Genomic DNA, 13848 nt, shown 5'->3' with positions numbered 1-13848 from the left:
AATAATCGGTGACTAGTCGACTATCAAAATAATCGTTTGTGGCAGCCCTACTAGTCACAAAACAAAACAAACAGCTGATTACTGGGTATTGTTACCAGTCCTGAAATTCAACAATGGTCCTTCTCAAGAGAGGAAATGCGTTAGAACTATGTGGAATACAACTTGATTTCTTTTCTCTTTTTTAACATCTAAACGCAAACTTACTATCACCAGTATGATCAACTTCTCCTACCTGTGCATCCTGTGGAGAGCTATCGTCCGGCTCCAGGCTCTCTCCAGTTCCTTCTTTGGTGCCCTGTGGTTGAGGGGAGGTCTTGCCTCGACTGCAGGGCTCAATAAGTGGCCCACTCTCTCCCTCCTGCTGGATGTCCGTTGTCAGGCTCACTGACATCTTTTTAGGGGAAAGGGGGGAGGGTGGGAGTGGGGAGGGGGTTGGGTGGAGGACCCAGCAGTGGCTGAGAAAAAAAAAAAGAAGATAGATATAAGAAGGGGGAGTTCTGCACTCTCTGCACAGAATGGCTACCCACTTGGCAAAAACTGTGCAAGGAAAGCCAAAAAGACAGAGAGAATGAGAGATCTGGTACCTGTAGGTGGTACCAGATCGGAGCTGGACTCTGTTCACTGAGTCTGGACAGGAACCACACGGAAAGATGTGGGGACCCACTAACGTAGTGTACTAGACTGGGCTGCAGCAGGGGGCGAAGTGCAGTCCATAGCAAGCCTTAGCCTCTGGGGAAGGGCTATAAGGACAAGGGAGAAAAAAAATGCCCAAATTATGAAAAATAACTTTAACAAAAAATGCTCACAAAGTTAAATACCTGCTCTAAGAAAAAAAAAAATACTACTTTGTAGAAGGTTTGTTTTACTACATGTTCACCTCTTTTTGAGGAGAGGAAAAAAAATGTTATATCTATCTAGCTATCTATATACTAGGGGTGCAACAATACTCGTATCGATATTGAACCGTTCGATACAGTGCTTTCGGTTCGGTACGCATATGTATCGAACAATACAAATTTTTTTATTTATTTTATCAACTTTTCTTCTGATGATGCTGTCTGTGTTGAGAGCTCAGTGGATCTGGCTGCACTGTCGAGTGCAGATCCACTGAGCGCAGCACAAGCTAGCAAGACAGAGGCTAAGCTCATTGCAACATGGCAACTGCCTCAACGCTACCCGAAATTTAACCTCCCCCACCCTCATTCAGATCTGGCGTTTGGAACTATCTTGGTTTTCATGTGAAGTATGACCCTGATGGTAAGCGCGTCATGGACCAAAGTAAAACAGTATGTCGGATGTGCCACGCAACACTCAATTGATGGGAACTAGTGCGTTAGCGCAGTTAGCTTGTTAACGTGTTGACGCCGTCCAACCCCATGCACGGGGCGATCCGCGGTAACTCGTTAATGGAGATTTGCTGCGTTATGGCGTTAATGTCATTTTAACGAGATTAACGCTGACAGCACTAGAGGGAACACAATGAATATGACTGCACATTTACGCCGACATCATCCTAGTGCAAAGACAAGTGGAAGCAGACAAAAACAACAAGCACGCATGCTACAAACTTTACCCGAGTCATTTAGACAGCCGTTAGCACATGATTCTCCTTATGGGGACCTGATATGTTTAATATGCTGCTGAGAATATACCCCAGAAGAAGCGTATAGTATAGCTTTTATTTTGGAAAGAGCCATTTCTCTGTAATAAACTCTCTTTTCCAAAGATGAGTGATTTCTCGATCAGATAGATTTATTTTTTTTATTATTTTGTTGTTTCAGCAACATTAAATTTAAAAACTGTACTTTTGAGTTAAAATATATATTTATAATTTTAATAAATGACAAATTAAAAAAGCATGAACATTTTTTTGTATCGAAAAAATATCGAACCGTGACACCAAAGTATCGAACCGAACCGAACCGTGAATTTTGTGTATCGTTGCACTCCTACTATATACATATACACACACATATATTTGTAACATTTTACTGCCCCTTGTGACACTCAAGTGGAGTTGAGTGGGGGAACACAGCATCTAAAAAGTAGCATCTAAAAACTTTTTGGTTATTTGGTTCTTGTTTTTTTTTGCTGTTTTTTTTTGTTTTGTTTTTTTGTTTTTAACCCTAGAGAATCCATGGGGTCAAATTTGACCCCATGGTTTCCCTAGAAAACCAATGGGGTCGGATCTGACCCCATGGGTTCTCTAGGGTTAAACCATCTGACAAAAATAAATCACAGTTTATAAATGAAAAAAAAAAAACTAGAAATGCAGAAGTACCTAATTTTAAGCTCTACATTTCCCAACATAGGTGCAAAACCTGCTCTCAATGACACACCTTTAGGATAACCTTAGAAAAACAACATGCACATGGGGGAAAAAAAGATATATCTACAGCAATCAGGCGAAGTGAAGAGGCAGCAGCTAGCCAGCCAGACAAGTGGGAGGGGCACCAAACGACCAGCCACCACCTCAGGGATCCTCAGGGGCCTCTCTCTCCCTCTCTCTCTCTTCGGCTTAGTGCAGCAGCATGGTCTGTCCTACAGTCAGGAGTCCTGTATACCAAGAGCAGAAGAGGAAGACACGGATGACGTCATGTTTCACACACTGAGTGACTCATCGCTGCTGCTGTTGCTATTTCTAGGAGGGAGGGGGACAAAGCAGCTGAAAGCTCAAAACCTAGCAGCAGGCAGGTTTTAAAAAGTAGCAGCTAAAGCAGGATTAATCTTCCTTAAACTGCTAAATTGTTAACTATGTCACTGCTTATAATTAGTTTCTACAGTGTGGGCTCCATATTTCACGATGTGCTTTCTGAGAAAGCGCTAAAAATGTGTTCCTCCTCTGCAATTCATCCCAGCAGAAAGGTAGCAGACACACACCATCTGGCAAAGTCTAGCACACTGAAAATTTCTGCCTGTTTAATAAAAAAAAAAAAGGTCCTGAACAGTGCCAACAGTACTTTTTTAAAATTCTGGTGTCGTGCAAGAACAGCAACACAGCCTCACTAGCAAATAAACGGTCATATAGTCCTATATTCCTCCATCACACAAGATTAAAAACAGCACGTTGTGCAGCTTTGTTAATATAATTGTATAAATAAGTACGCTTGTTGTATTAAATGCACTGCATGCACTGTCGAAGATTCATGTACATCCATGCCTGTACCACTGTGCCATGCTGTAGAATAGAATAGATACACTGTTCAAAATGAGGCAGGGATTCCCAGTGTGGGAAAGACCCAGGCAATGTAACAGCAAAGTCGTCATCAGCAGCACCAGCAGCATTACACTACATCACTGACCAGGGCACCCACAGGCCCAAGCCATATTCTGCTTACACAAAACTACAGCTACGTCGACATATGGCCGACTTGATCATATAAGAATAATATCATGCTCCTGCTTGACCGCACTCTGCAGGGCAGTTTTGCACAAAGAGAGTGAAAGGTTTTTGATGGGAAAGCAAATATATTCATTCATTTCAAATGTCAGTCTCAAATCTCCTGGCTGAGCAAACTGTGCAAGCTTAATGTAAGGGAGGGGCTGCAGGAAAAATTGTGAATCAGAGCCAGCAGTGGGGTGCTTATGAATAAACCGGCTTTACCTATCCCCTCCTCCTCTGCCCATCCCTCTCTTATGATCTCTGCTCTATCAACACACACACACACACACACACACACACACCAGCCCAAGGGGTTGCCAAGGAGATGATAACGTCATTCTGAACTAGTGCCATTTGTGCTGAGAGAGTACCAGTGAAACAGGAAGAGAATACAATGATATTAAAAATAAATAAAAGGATTTCAGCGTACAGAGAGAGAAATGGAAGGACAGTAGCAGAGAAAATGCAGCAAGAAAAAAAAGAAACAAGCAAGAGCCTGGGATACGCCATTACGAGTGTTCCATTTTCGCCTTCTCAAGTTCAGGCAATCTTACACTGACAACAAAGTGGTTTCTCTTTTTTCTAGGTCACAGGATATCAAGTAGTAAAACATCAAATTAATGCTACTGAACTGATAAGTGAGTAGTGAGGCTTCTTCAGTTGCCTTTAACCTGCTCCGTGCTTTTCCTTGCTCTGAATGATGATAAACATGACTACACCTTTCAGACTGCTGCTTATTTATCAGAATCTTTCTTTCTTGTTATTTTTCTTTTCACACCGATGTGCATTATGACACCGATATTCCTTTTGATTTTGATAAAACATCTTGGGACATGATGTCAAAACATTCACTAGCAGCATTTATCATCCAGTTGTTCTGGATTTGTTGCAATTATTTTTATCCAACTGTACAGCCTGGTATAGACATGACAAGGGAAAGTTGCCTCTTCATTCTCCTCGCTAGCAAGGAGGAAAGTCACACCTATACGATTGGACAGAGCACTCTGATATTACAACTAGAGCTGGGCGATATAAGATTTTTTCATATCACGTTATGTTTTTTTCATTTCAGGCGATAACGATATATATCACGATATAAGCCAAATAACTATATTTGTAAGATTTAAATGTGCCGTTGCTCACAAGTAAAATGTGAAATAATCTGCAGCTTGTTTTGATTTAAATATTTATTTCCCATAATAAGTTCAACAGGGTAGATGTACTTAAGGAACATGAGACTTCAGTTTCAGATAAATAAAGGCAAATATTGCAAACTACACAAAAGGCAGCCGCTAAAGCGTTTAAGTTTCAAAATAGAACAAACAAAACAGACTACTAAATTGTCAATTCCACTTAGAAACAAAATTTTAATTCTAAAAATAAATCTTAGTTTGTTTTACAGAAGAACAGACAAAATTGACTAACTTTTGTCAATATCAAATAAACTGAGAACTAAAAGGAAATTCTCAATCTCTGCTTGTTGTATAGCTTAGCTTTTCAAACAGTTTTAACAGTTACTTTAGTCTGACAAAAGCCGAATGACGAATTAGCGCTTTCAGTCAGAGATTGAGCATGCACCGGTTTATTGTATTTCCAGACTTGCTTTTGGCACAATTTACAGTGCGCGCTACTCTGTTTTTTGTCAGACTTGAAATAGCCGAAATACCTTCACACTACGGAACTTCTATGGCCCTTCCGTTCGACAATCTCTCCGGAATTGGAACCATCATCGTTTTTTTCTTCGGTAACCTTCGCTCACGCTCTCGGTTGATTTTTCTCTAGTCGGCAAACTCATTTCCTTCATTACCTGGGCAGCCCGGCTGCAAAAACAAATACACATGTGCGCCTTGGCACTTGTGCTGTACGTAACAAGTCACGTGACGTGACGCTGCGGCTGTGATTGGTTCGGCTCTGCGCTACTTAATTTGGATTGGCTGTTCTTTTCTTCTTCTTTTTTTTTTTTAAGAGGACAAGAGAGATGAGGCCTATCGCAATAGTTTAATTTTTCTATCGAGAAAAAGTTATTTCGCAATACATATCGTTATCGTTCTATCACCCAGCTCTAATTACAACCAATTTAAGGTCTCTTAAATCAATAAACAAAAGAAAAGTTATCTCCTTCAACCTGAATCAGTTTTGGTGGCAACACCTGTAGTTGCAAAAAGACTAGTTAGCAAGTTATATAGCAATCTATGGGGAAACAGCCTCAAGCTCCCTTACCCTGTGACCTGAGTAAAAAAAAACTTTCCTAAAGAGTTTATGAGGAAAACTCACTAGTTTCAGGGCATTGTGAGTACAACATTAAGTCCATTTTGTAAATTACTGCCATCCAAACAGTTTGAAAGGATATCCAGGGCATCACAGGCTCAATAAATGTGTGGTTTCATAGTCAACCCCACTCCTCATTTGTAACATCTAGCCTCAAAATAAACTGAAAACAATTAACCCCTGGCTTTTTAAATGGGACATCTCTAAACAATGGGCAATATCACGGTGGCTATAGCCATCTTTTATAGTGTGTGAGTCTATATTAAATTCACGTCAATTCAGGTTTACTTATATATTGCCAAATCACAACAGACACCTCAAGCCACTTTATACTGTAATACCCTATTCCAGGGGTAGACAACTCCAGGCCTCGATGGCCGATGTCCTGCAGGTTTTAGATATCACCCTGAGTCAACACACCTGAATCAAATGATTAGTTCATTACCAGGCCTCTGGAGAACTTCAAGACATGTTGAGGAGGTGATTTAGCCATTTAAATCAGCTGTGTTGGATCAAGGACGCATCTAAAACCTGCAGGACACCGGCCCTGGAGGCCTGGAGTTGGACACCCCTGCCCTATAGTATTCTGGAAAAAGTCCTAACAATCAAATAAACTTCCTATGAGCAACATGGCAACAACAGGTTTTGTAAAGATTGAGCCTTATTTGTTTTTGGCAATTTTATCAAAAATGTATATACCACGATTACAATATGATATATTAAGGGTTGGACACTGTAAACTCAACAACTACATTATCAGCAGCAGCACTGCTCTCTCCTTCCTGTGCCCCAGTTCAGTCAATGTGGTGGAGGACCTGATGCTGACATCTCACTTCGGCTATCTGCTAGGGCAGCCAATAAAACTGATAATAATCACGAAATAACTTTTCTTCAATATAAATATGAGACATGGTCAATATAAAGCCAGGAGAACTCAGTCCATCAATGTTTTGACAGGCAACATGAAAAGCCATGAGAATAACACTGTGGTTAGAAAAGCATACACCGCAAATTATGTCGAAAGCATGTTTCCGCAAAGCCAGGTACAATCACAAATCGTTTTTACCATCTGTGCCGCACTGCAAACTTCACTGCACAATGCAATACTAGACTTTACAGTCCCAGGTGCCATCTTCTATGCCATGCCTTACAACAAAAAACACAGGCAGTGCAGCAGATTATTTATTTTTACCGAAAGCTAACAGTGGGGTCATTACTAACCTATGCCACTTTTTTGCCATTGTCAAGCTTTGTTGCTCTTGCACAATTCACTCTCACATACTACTTGTGTTTGATTGCAGAGGCAAGATTTTGTGTATGTCTGACATTAACCGAGGTCCGCAAATCACACCAACTGACAACATAACAAATACAGTCAATCTTCATCAGCTGTCATGATGCAGTGCAGGACACTTTGACCCACATCATGCACATTACTGGTCTTGCAGAGTAGTACAGACCCTGATGACAGGGTCCATGCTGAGACACATAGGTCATAAACTACCCAGCCCACTGGGTCAGGTTACCACATTAAAAGCTGCGAATGGAAAGGATCCCTGAATCAGAAATGAGGGGCGGGTGTGCGCATTTATGTGTGTGTGAGAGAGAAAGGAAGTCATCTGCCTGGTAAATATTGCCTTAAAACTAACACACACCATTACAAACAGACAGTATGCATATAACCACTGCAGACAGTAGGCTAGCCAGACTAAATATTGTCTGCAGGTATGAGCTCACTGTCAAATTTAGCTTCCATCTGGTCAAGCTGGGTCAGGGTCTCTGCAATAGTTAGCAGTCCGGTAAGCCAGAGAAATGAAAGGAATTGCATGGCGGTTATAAATGCAGTAAGATTACTGATATCAAATGCTACGGACTGGCTGACACAACAAATGCCTAACAGAATGAGACTGGGAGCCAGTTTAAAATTCTTTGTCCTCAACAAAAATAAATCAGTCAACCCAACGAAAAACACACAGTTTTACAAGTGGAACGGTAGTTAATAATAGACATACATTTCTAATATATCTAACTATTACGTAGAGTACTAGCAGTCCAGTGTGGACATTTCCAGCCGAGTGTGATAATATTAGGGGAGGGGGTTTGTAAACTCTTAAAAACATGAAACACCTCAGGAAAAAACCATAACAATAACAACAGTAAGAAATACACTGGAATCTTCAGAGGGTAAATAAACAGAACAATCACAGTATATTCCTATAATTTTCTCTGGGTAACTTAATAGCTGCTACCTATGACTGGTTTTTAGTTCATTCACTGCATCATTTCAAATTTCATAATGGGAAAGCATGCGTAGCAAGAATGCCTCTCCATTTTCTCTGCAGAGGCTGAATGAAAGATGAAGGTGAATGAAATCGCAGATCGCTGCAAACAGGAGTGAGCATGCACACACAAACCCACAGAGAGCAGTGGGAGACGTACACAGGCAGCTTCGACCCAGTTCATCTCCTCTGTATTCAGCTGCACGCCTCGCCCATTTGACGTCAGAGAGAACCCATTTCACAAAAGGCAGCAAGGTTATGTCTTCGCAGAGTGGAGGCTGATGTGTGTGTAGTAAAAGCAGAGTTTGTGCAAGCTCAGTGCCTGAACATATCATATATCAGCAGCCCTCGCAGTGTGTGCGTAGCAGTGCTTGTCTGTGTCAGAGAGGATTCCCCTTTGCGTTGGTTGCACAATTTCACATAGGGAGGGGACGAGGGCGCTGGCAGAGCACTCGGGACTGTAGAATAGCGGTCCATGCACATTTGCCTCACTTAAATATCTATAGATAAGTCATTTGTCTATATAGTTTTCAGTCACAAGCTCCATGAAAGGGAATAAGAACATTACATGGGTTAGAGATAAGGACACAGAGAGTGGAAAAAAGCATTCTGTCAGCACTCAAACACAAATGAGGGGAACATAAATGGTCAAATGTAGCGGAAGAAAGGATTTCTCTTCTTCCATTTATGTTTCTCTCCGTTCTTCTCCTTGCCACCCCCTCTCTTGTTTCTCTCTGTGTTATGAGGATACCCCTTCCTGCCTTCCACCCCCTCCACATCAACCCCTCCTATCAATACCTCTCTCTCCTTCCACCCACTAATAAATGTTAGTTCTCTCTGCCTCTCTTTTTCTTCCTCTTTTAATGTGTCTTCTTAAATTGTCAAGCCTGGTGCTGACGCCATCCTCCTCCACTCAGCCAGCCCACTCAGTCCTGTGGGACGAGCTATGACTCATTCTCTCCCTCCTTCCCTCTTCTCCCTCCCTAGTTACCTACCTACCTACATACCTTTCTGTAACCATCTCTATGTTGCTCACTACTTATACCCTATGTATAGTCCTCTGTTGCATGTGGAAAAACATAAAGAACGTATATAAAGAGAAAAAAAATTAACAGAATAAACACACAAGGACAAAGTGGGTGATGGCATAAAAGATGTGTTAGCTACATAAACAACTATCTTTTCTGCATAATGAACAAACGCCAGTGGAGAGAGAGGGGGCAACCTGATCCTGGATGCATTATTGATGAAGGCAAGAGTGCAGGAATGTGGGTGATGAAGAGAAATATTGAATTCCATGTGGGCCAAAACTAAACAAGTAAATAAGAGTTGTGAAATAATCACTTTTATTTAAAAAATAATCACTATAAGAAAAAAATGAAATTTAAAATATCCATTTAAAAATAACATAGTTCTGCTATCCTTATCACAAGATACTAGTAAAAGGCTTTTTGAGGTCACTGTCAAGGTGTGTGGTAGTAATTTAGTATTTTTCTACAAAAGTTATTAAAAAGAAAAAAAGTGGCAACCTTCAAGGCTTTAATTAAGTTAATGAAAGTGCCAAAAATTGCATTTCTAACAGTGACCACAAAGCTCAAACTAACTGTTCAGTGCAGCTTCAGTCAACAATACTAAAAGAAAACTTTCAGTCAATATCATCAACCTAGAGAAGATAAACCTGTCAAGGTTCCACAACTAAGACTCCAGAAGGATTATTAACAGCTCTCTCCAGATTTCTCAGGGTCTCTCAGCTGGTGCCAACTAACTGTCACATTAGGCCTCTATCACTACCCCCGAGGCTGCCACGCAAGTCTACCAAGGTACACAAGTCCACTGCTGCCTAGGCCCCTATTTGCCCCTGTCTGTATCTTCAAATATCCCACAGTTAAAGTTGCAGGCTGGCAGGAACCAGCAGTGAGCTGGGGTTGAATTCATAATCATCGTCTTCTATGGGCCAACTCCCTAGTACAAAAATCCTGTTTGCCCCACCATATACGCTTCAAAACTTGTTTTCATTTGATTTATGTATAAAGATCAAATGTATAAAGAGGCATGTTTCAATGACTGCATGATATTTGTTAACTTAACAAATAATCACGTAAAATATATGAAATTACAACAATGACCAAAATAATCGTAACCATGCTGTCTCGTTCAAAATAATGCATTTTATTTCTTTATTCTGTGGCAAAAGGCATAACTGCTTGGGGTCTATGTTAGCAATGAAGCAGAAAAACAGAGACCTTGTACAGCTGATATGCATATTTAAATATCAATCAAAAGGTGTATCAACACCAGTGTTGAACAGTGTTTACACATTGTAGACCCTAAAGCTACTTTTCAGTTACAAATATGTGGGGACGCAAACAACACACAAATGACCCACCTCTGTTTCCAATAAGAAAATGGGGCGTTCTTTTGTTTTGCAATGTATAACAGACAAATGTCTATCTGTCTATCTGCCGAAGACAACACTACTAAGATGAGAAAATGTCATGAGCATTCATCATGTTTTGCAAATGAAATATTCCTGAAACTTTGTGCAAAACGGGAACAAACTCAAATTCTGCTAAATCTAATATTTTAGACACACCATTACTGAAGCATCAGCAACTAATAGAAAAAATAAGAAAAAAAAACCCTGTCCAACAGCTAGGCACTTCACGGTGTTTAAACCTTCTGGGCAATCAGAAACGTGATTTGAAATAATCACATTCCTTAGCTGCCCTCAAGAAGATGTATATTGGATTTTGGAGTTATCTTGTCTCCTCAAGCACCGTGAAGAGATTTATGAAAGATTCTGCCTCCCACACTTGAGCCGCTGATGTTAAATGAATAACTGTGTCAAAATGAAACTGGGTGGCAGCTACTGCACTCATTATAAACCTTATGTAACATATCAGCTTATTTTAGTGTGAGAAGCAGTGCAAGAGGATGTAAGAGATGGGAGAGGGGGGAATTAGAATGAAGGATGGAGGAGCAAGGGGTGGCTAGCGAAACAGGAAGAGAGGAAAAACTTCTCAATGATGAAACAATCTGCACTGTTAAGTGATTGGACCAGACTTCCACCAATGGGAGGACCAGCTCCATGGCAACAAGCTCTGTCACCAAGAGAAAAGCAGCCATATCCCTCAACACCCCCATATTTTTTTTCGCTTCTTTTCTCTCTCACGACCCTCGTCCTATCCCCAATTACAAAGCTCAATGTATTTATCATTGGGTATTCTTGTAAAGACAAAAACGACACACACAGACACACAAAGAGCAGCACCGTGGGTTACATACAGCCTAAACAACACAGCTCAATTGCAGACACAGCAAACACACAGGGGGACACCAGCTTAACACAAAATTATTAGAATGTGATTCATTCACACAGTTTGTTTAAATGTGCACTTTGGGTATGACGTCCCTGTCTCCATTCACATGAAAGCAGTGACTAACTACTAGGTCTGTTGGAGCTGAACCTTGACCTAAACAGACTGAGCTCACAGACACAAGAACAGATTTCCAGAATAAGTAGGCCCCAGCAGATAGTAACTGCCCTTTTCTGTCAGATGCACATTGTGCACAGTAAAAGGTCATTGTACACCCATCAGCCAAAAAATTAAACACTCAAAGCTTTGTGCATCAATGTTATTTTAAATATTGCTGAAATGGCTCAAACTAGCTCACAGTAAATTTACAGGACATAGGTCTCTCAAGTGAATCCGTTCAAAATGCTATAGCTCACACTGAAGCCTTCCAGAGCCATTAGATCATCTTCAGGTACGCTCCAATTATATTTTGTTTCCCACAGCAAGTCACAGTTGAGTGTGATAAAAGGAAATGGCTCCGTCTTTCGGCTTCTCCCTTTGGGGGTCGTGACACTGGATCATCTGCCAACATCTCACCCTATCCCTGACATCTTCTTCTGTCACACCAACCCTCTGCTCCTCACTACATCCATGAATCTTCTCTGTGGTCTTCCTCTTTTCCTCCTGCCCAAAAGCTCCATCTTCAACATGCTTTCAATATATCCGCTATCCCTCCTCTGCATATGTCCAAACCATCTCAGCCTCGCCTCTCTACATTTGTTTCCAAACCGCTCAACCTCAGCTGTCCCTCGGATGTACTCATTTCTAATCCCGTCTCTCCTGGTCACTCCCAATCTTAGCATCTTCAACTGTGCCACCTACAGCTCCCCCTCCTGCCTTTTGTGAGTGCCACCATTTCCAAACAATATATCAGAGCGGGTCTCACTACCACCTTGTAAATCCTTCCTTTCACTCTTGCTGCCATCCTTTAGTAACAAAGTACTTATGCCACTTGTCTCCACCCGCTCCACCCTGCCTGCACTCCCTTCGTGCCCTCCTTACACTGCACTGTCCTTTGCTTTGGCTGGTTGACCCCAGGTGTTTAAACTCATCCACTTTCACTACCTCAACTCCTTGCATCTTCACCTTTCCACAGAGATAGCAACTGAAAAAATTAAGACATTTGCAAAAAGTTTTATCCAGCTAGTTTTCACGGTTTAGCATTTTAGAAATGCTATAAAAACCTGTTTTAAATAAAAACACATACTTGAGCTCCTGTGCATGAAATTTAGTTACAGCATGTCACAAACAACACATAGCTATAAAGAAAAGCAAAACATTAGGTCCAGTGTTTTGATCCATTTCCATGCAGTAGCTAATCTGCTGTGACTGCTCTGTATTTATACAAGTTGGCATGTCTGTGTTCAAGAATGTGGGTGCACTCCAAAATGTAATGGGAATGGTTACTACTTAGAGCTCATTGCATTTTGCTAGCACTCAGTTTCAACTCACTGTACAAAGAGACAATTACAATTTTTGCACACTTTAAGTGGAGAGACGGTGCACAAAGTAAAACTACATCTGTATGACCAGCAGAGTACCCACAACAGACCAATAACATTTACAGTACTTGTCATGTTGCAATCTAAATAAGGAAGTTTCAGTAATCTTCAATCTATCAATATTATCACCAGCATTTCAATATTTTCTGTAAAACTCTATACCACTCAGTGCAGGTCTCTCTCTATTTAACTGGTGGTCCTTAGTTAATGGACTGTGTCTCCAGCTTAAGATGCACATTTTAATCACCATCTTGGGCTACTCTCACCAGGTCAAAAATTTGTAGACCACTGATGTGACTCCAGGTATGCTAAAGACATTATAATTCACTTCTTCAAACCTCTGAACCTTTTTATGCCTTACAAACTGTTACAGTCTTCATGGCTTTTGCCCACTATCCATTATTTTGTGTTCTGTACAAAATGAGAGCAGAGTGGAGCAGCAACAATTTCTATTGCCCCTTAAACCACTTCATAATCACTTCAGTCTAAAAACTGAGTTATGCTTCCTCAGAAGTTATTCTTAAGACTTGCTGTGTGATCATGGGATGAAATTCAAATTTGCCACAGTCTAAGTGGAAGTGACAAGCTGACAATTATAGACAGGTGGAGGAAGAGGAGATGTAATATTTAATGCAATCTCCCCAGGGAGATATTGATAGTGCTGCACTGGGTTGTGTACATGTGCCGCAAACAACTGAGGGACACAAAAAAAACTACAGGGTCACTTGAAGAACGTGCACTCTGATAATGTTCTGTCTCACAACATTAAAGAAAGAGATCCAGATCATCAAGAAAATGTCATGGGTCTCTTCCTTTGCCCATGCTCCACCTCTGCATGAAGTTTCTTCAGTTTCACTTTGCCATTTCTTACGTAATCTTGTCAACATTCAGGGAAATAAACTGTATGGATGGAATGGTGTGGTGGGAGTGGATTTGCAGTACTACCTAATATAAGGATGTTGTGTGGACAAAACCAAATCTTTTTCGGGCTGCTTATTTTCACACCAAGTGAAAAACCACATAATTACACATCATTTAAAATGCAGTGTCTAGTCTTTAAA

At 40.9% G+C, this 13848-nt stretch overlaps 1 protein-coding gene across 8 annotated transcripts in view; it reads right to left on the bottom strand.

Annotated features, from left to right (window-relative positions):
- The window catches only part of LOC134627388 (R3H domain-containing protein 2), a 63060-nt gene that overhangs the window by 33159 nt on the left and 16053 nt on the right, over window positions 1–13848 (bottom strand). For all 8 annotated transcript variants that reach the window (XM_063473422.1, XM_065470781.1, XM_065470780.1 and 5 more), the window contains 3 exons: window positions 2397–2556; window positions 585–740; window positions 233–455 (listed from right to left, as the gene is read on the bottom strand). In XM_063473422.1, the coding sequence (XP_063329492.1) occupies window positions 233–391 (159 nt within the window). In that variant the 5' untranslated portion in view covers window positions 392–455; window positions 585–740; window positions 2397–2556. The remainder of the gene's footprint in view (window positions 1–232; window positions 456–584; window positions 741–2396; window positions 2557–13848) is intronic.

This window comes from Pelmatolapia mariae, linkage group LG5 (assembly GCF_036321145.2).
Source record: "Pelmatolapia mariae isolate MD_Pm_ZW linkage group LG5, Pm_UMD_F_2, whole genome shotgun sequence".
NCBI lineage: Eukaryota > Metazoa > Chordata > Actinopteri > Cichliformes > Cichlidae > Pelmatolapia > Pelmatolapia mariae.
The sequence above is the reverse complement of the archived record's forward strand: the minus strand, read 5'-3'. Positions and strand labels throughout refer to the sequence as shown.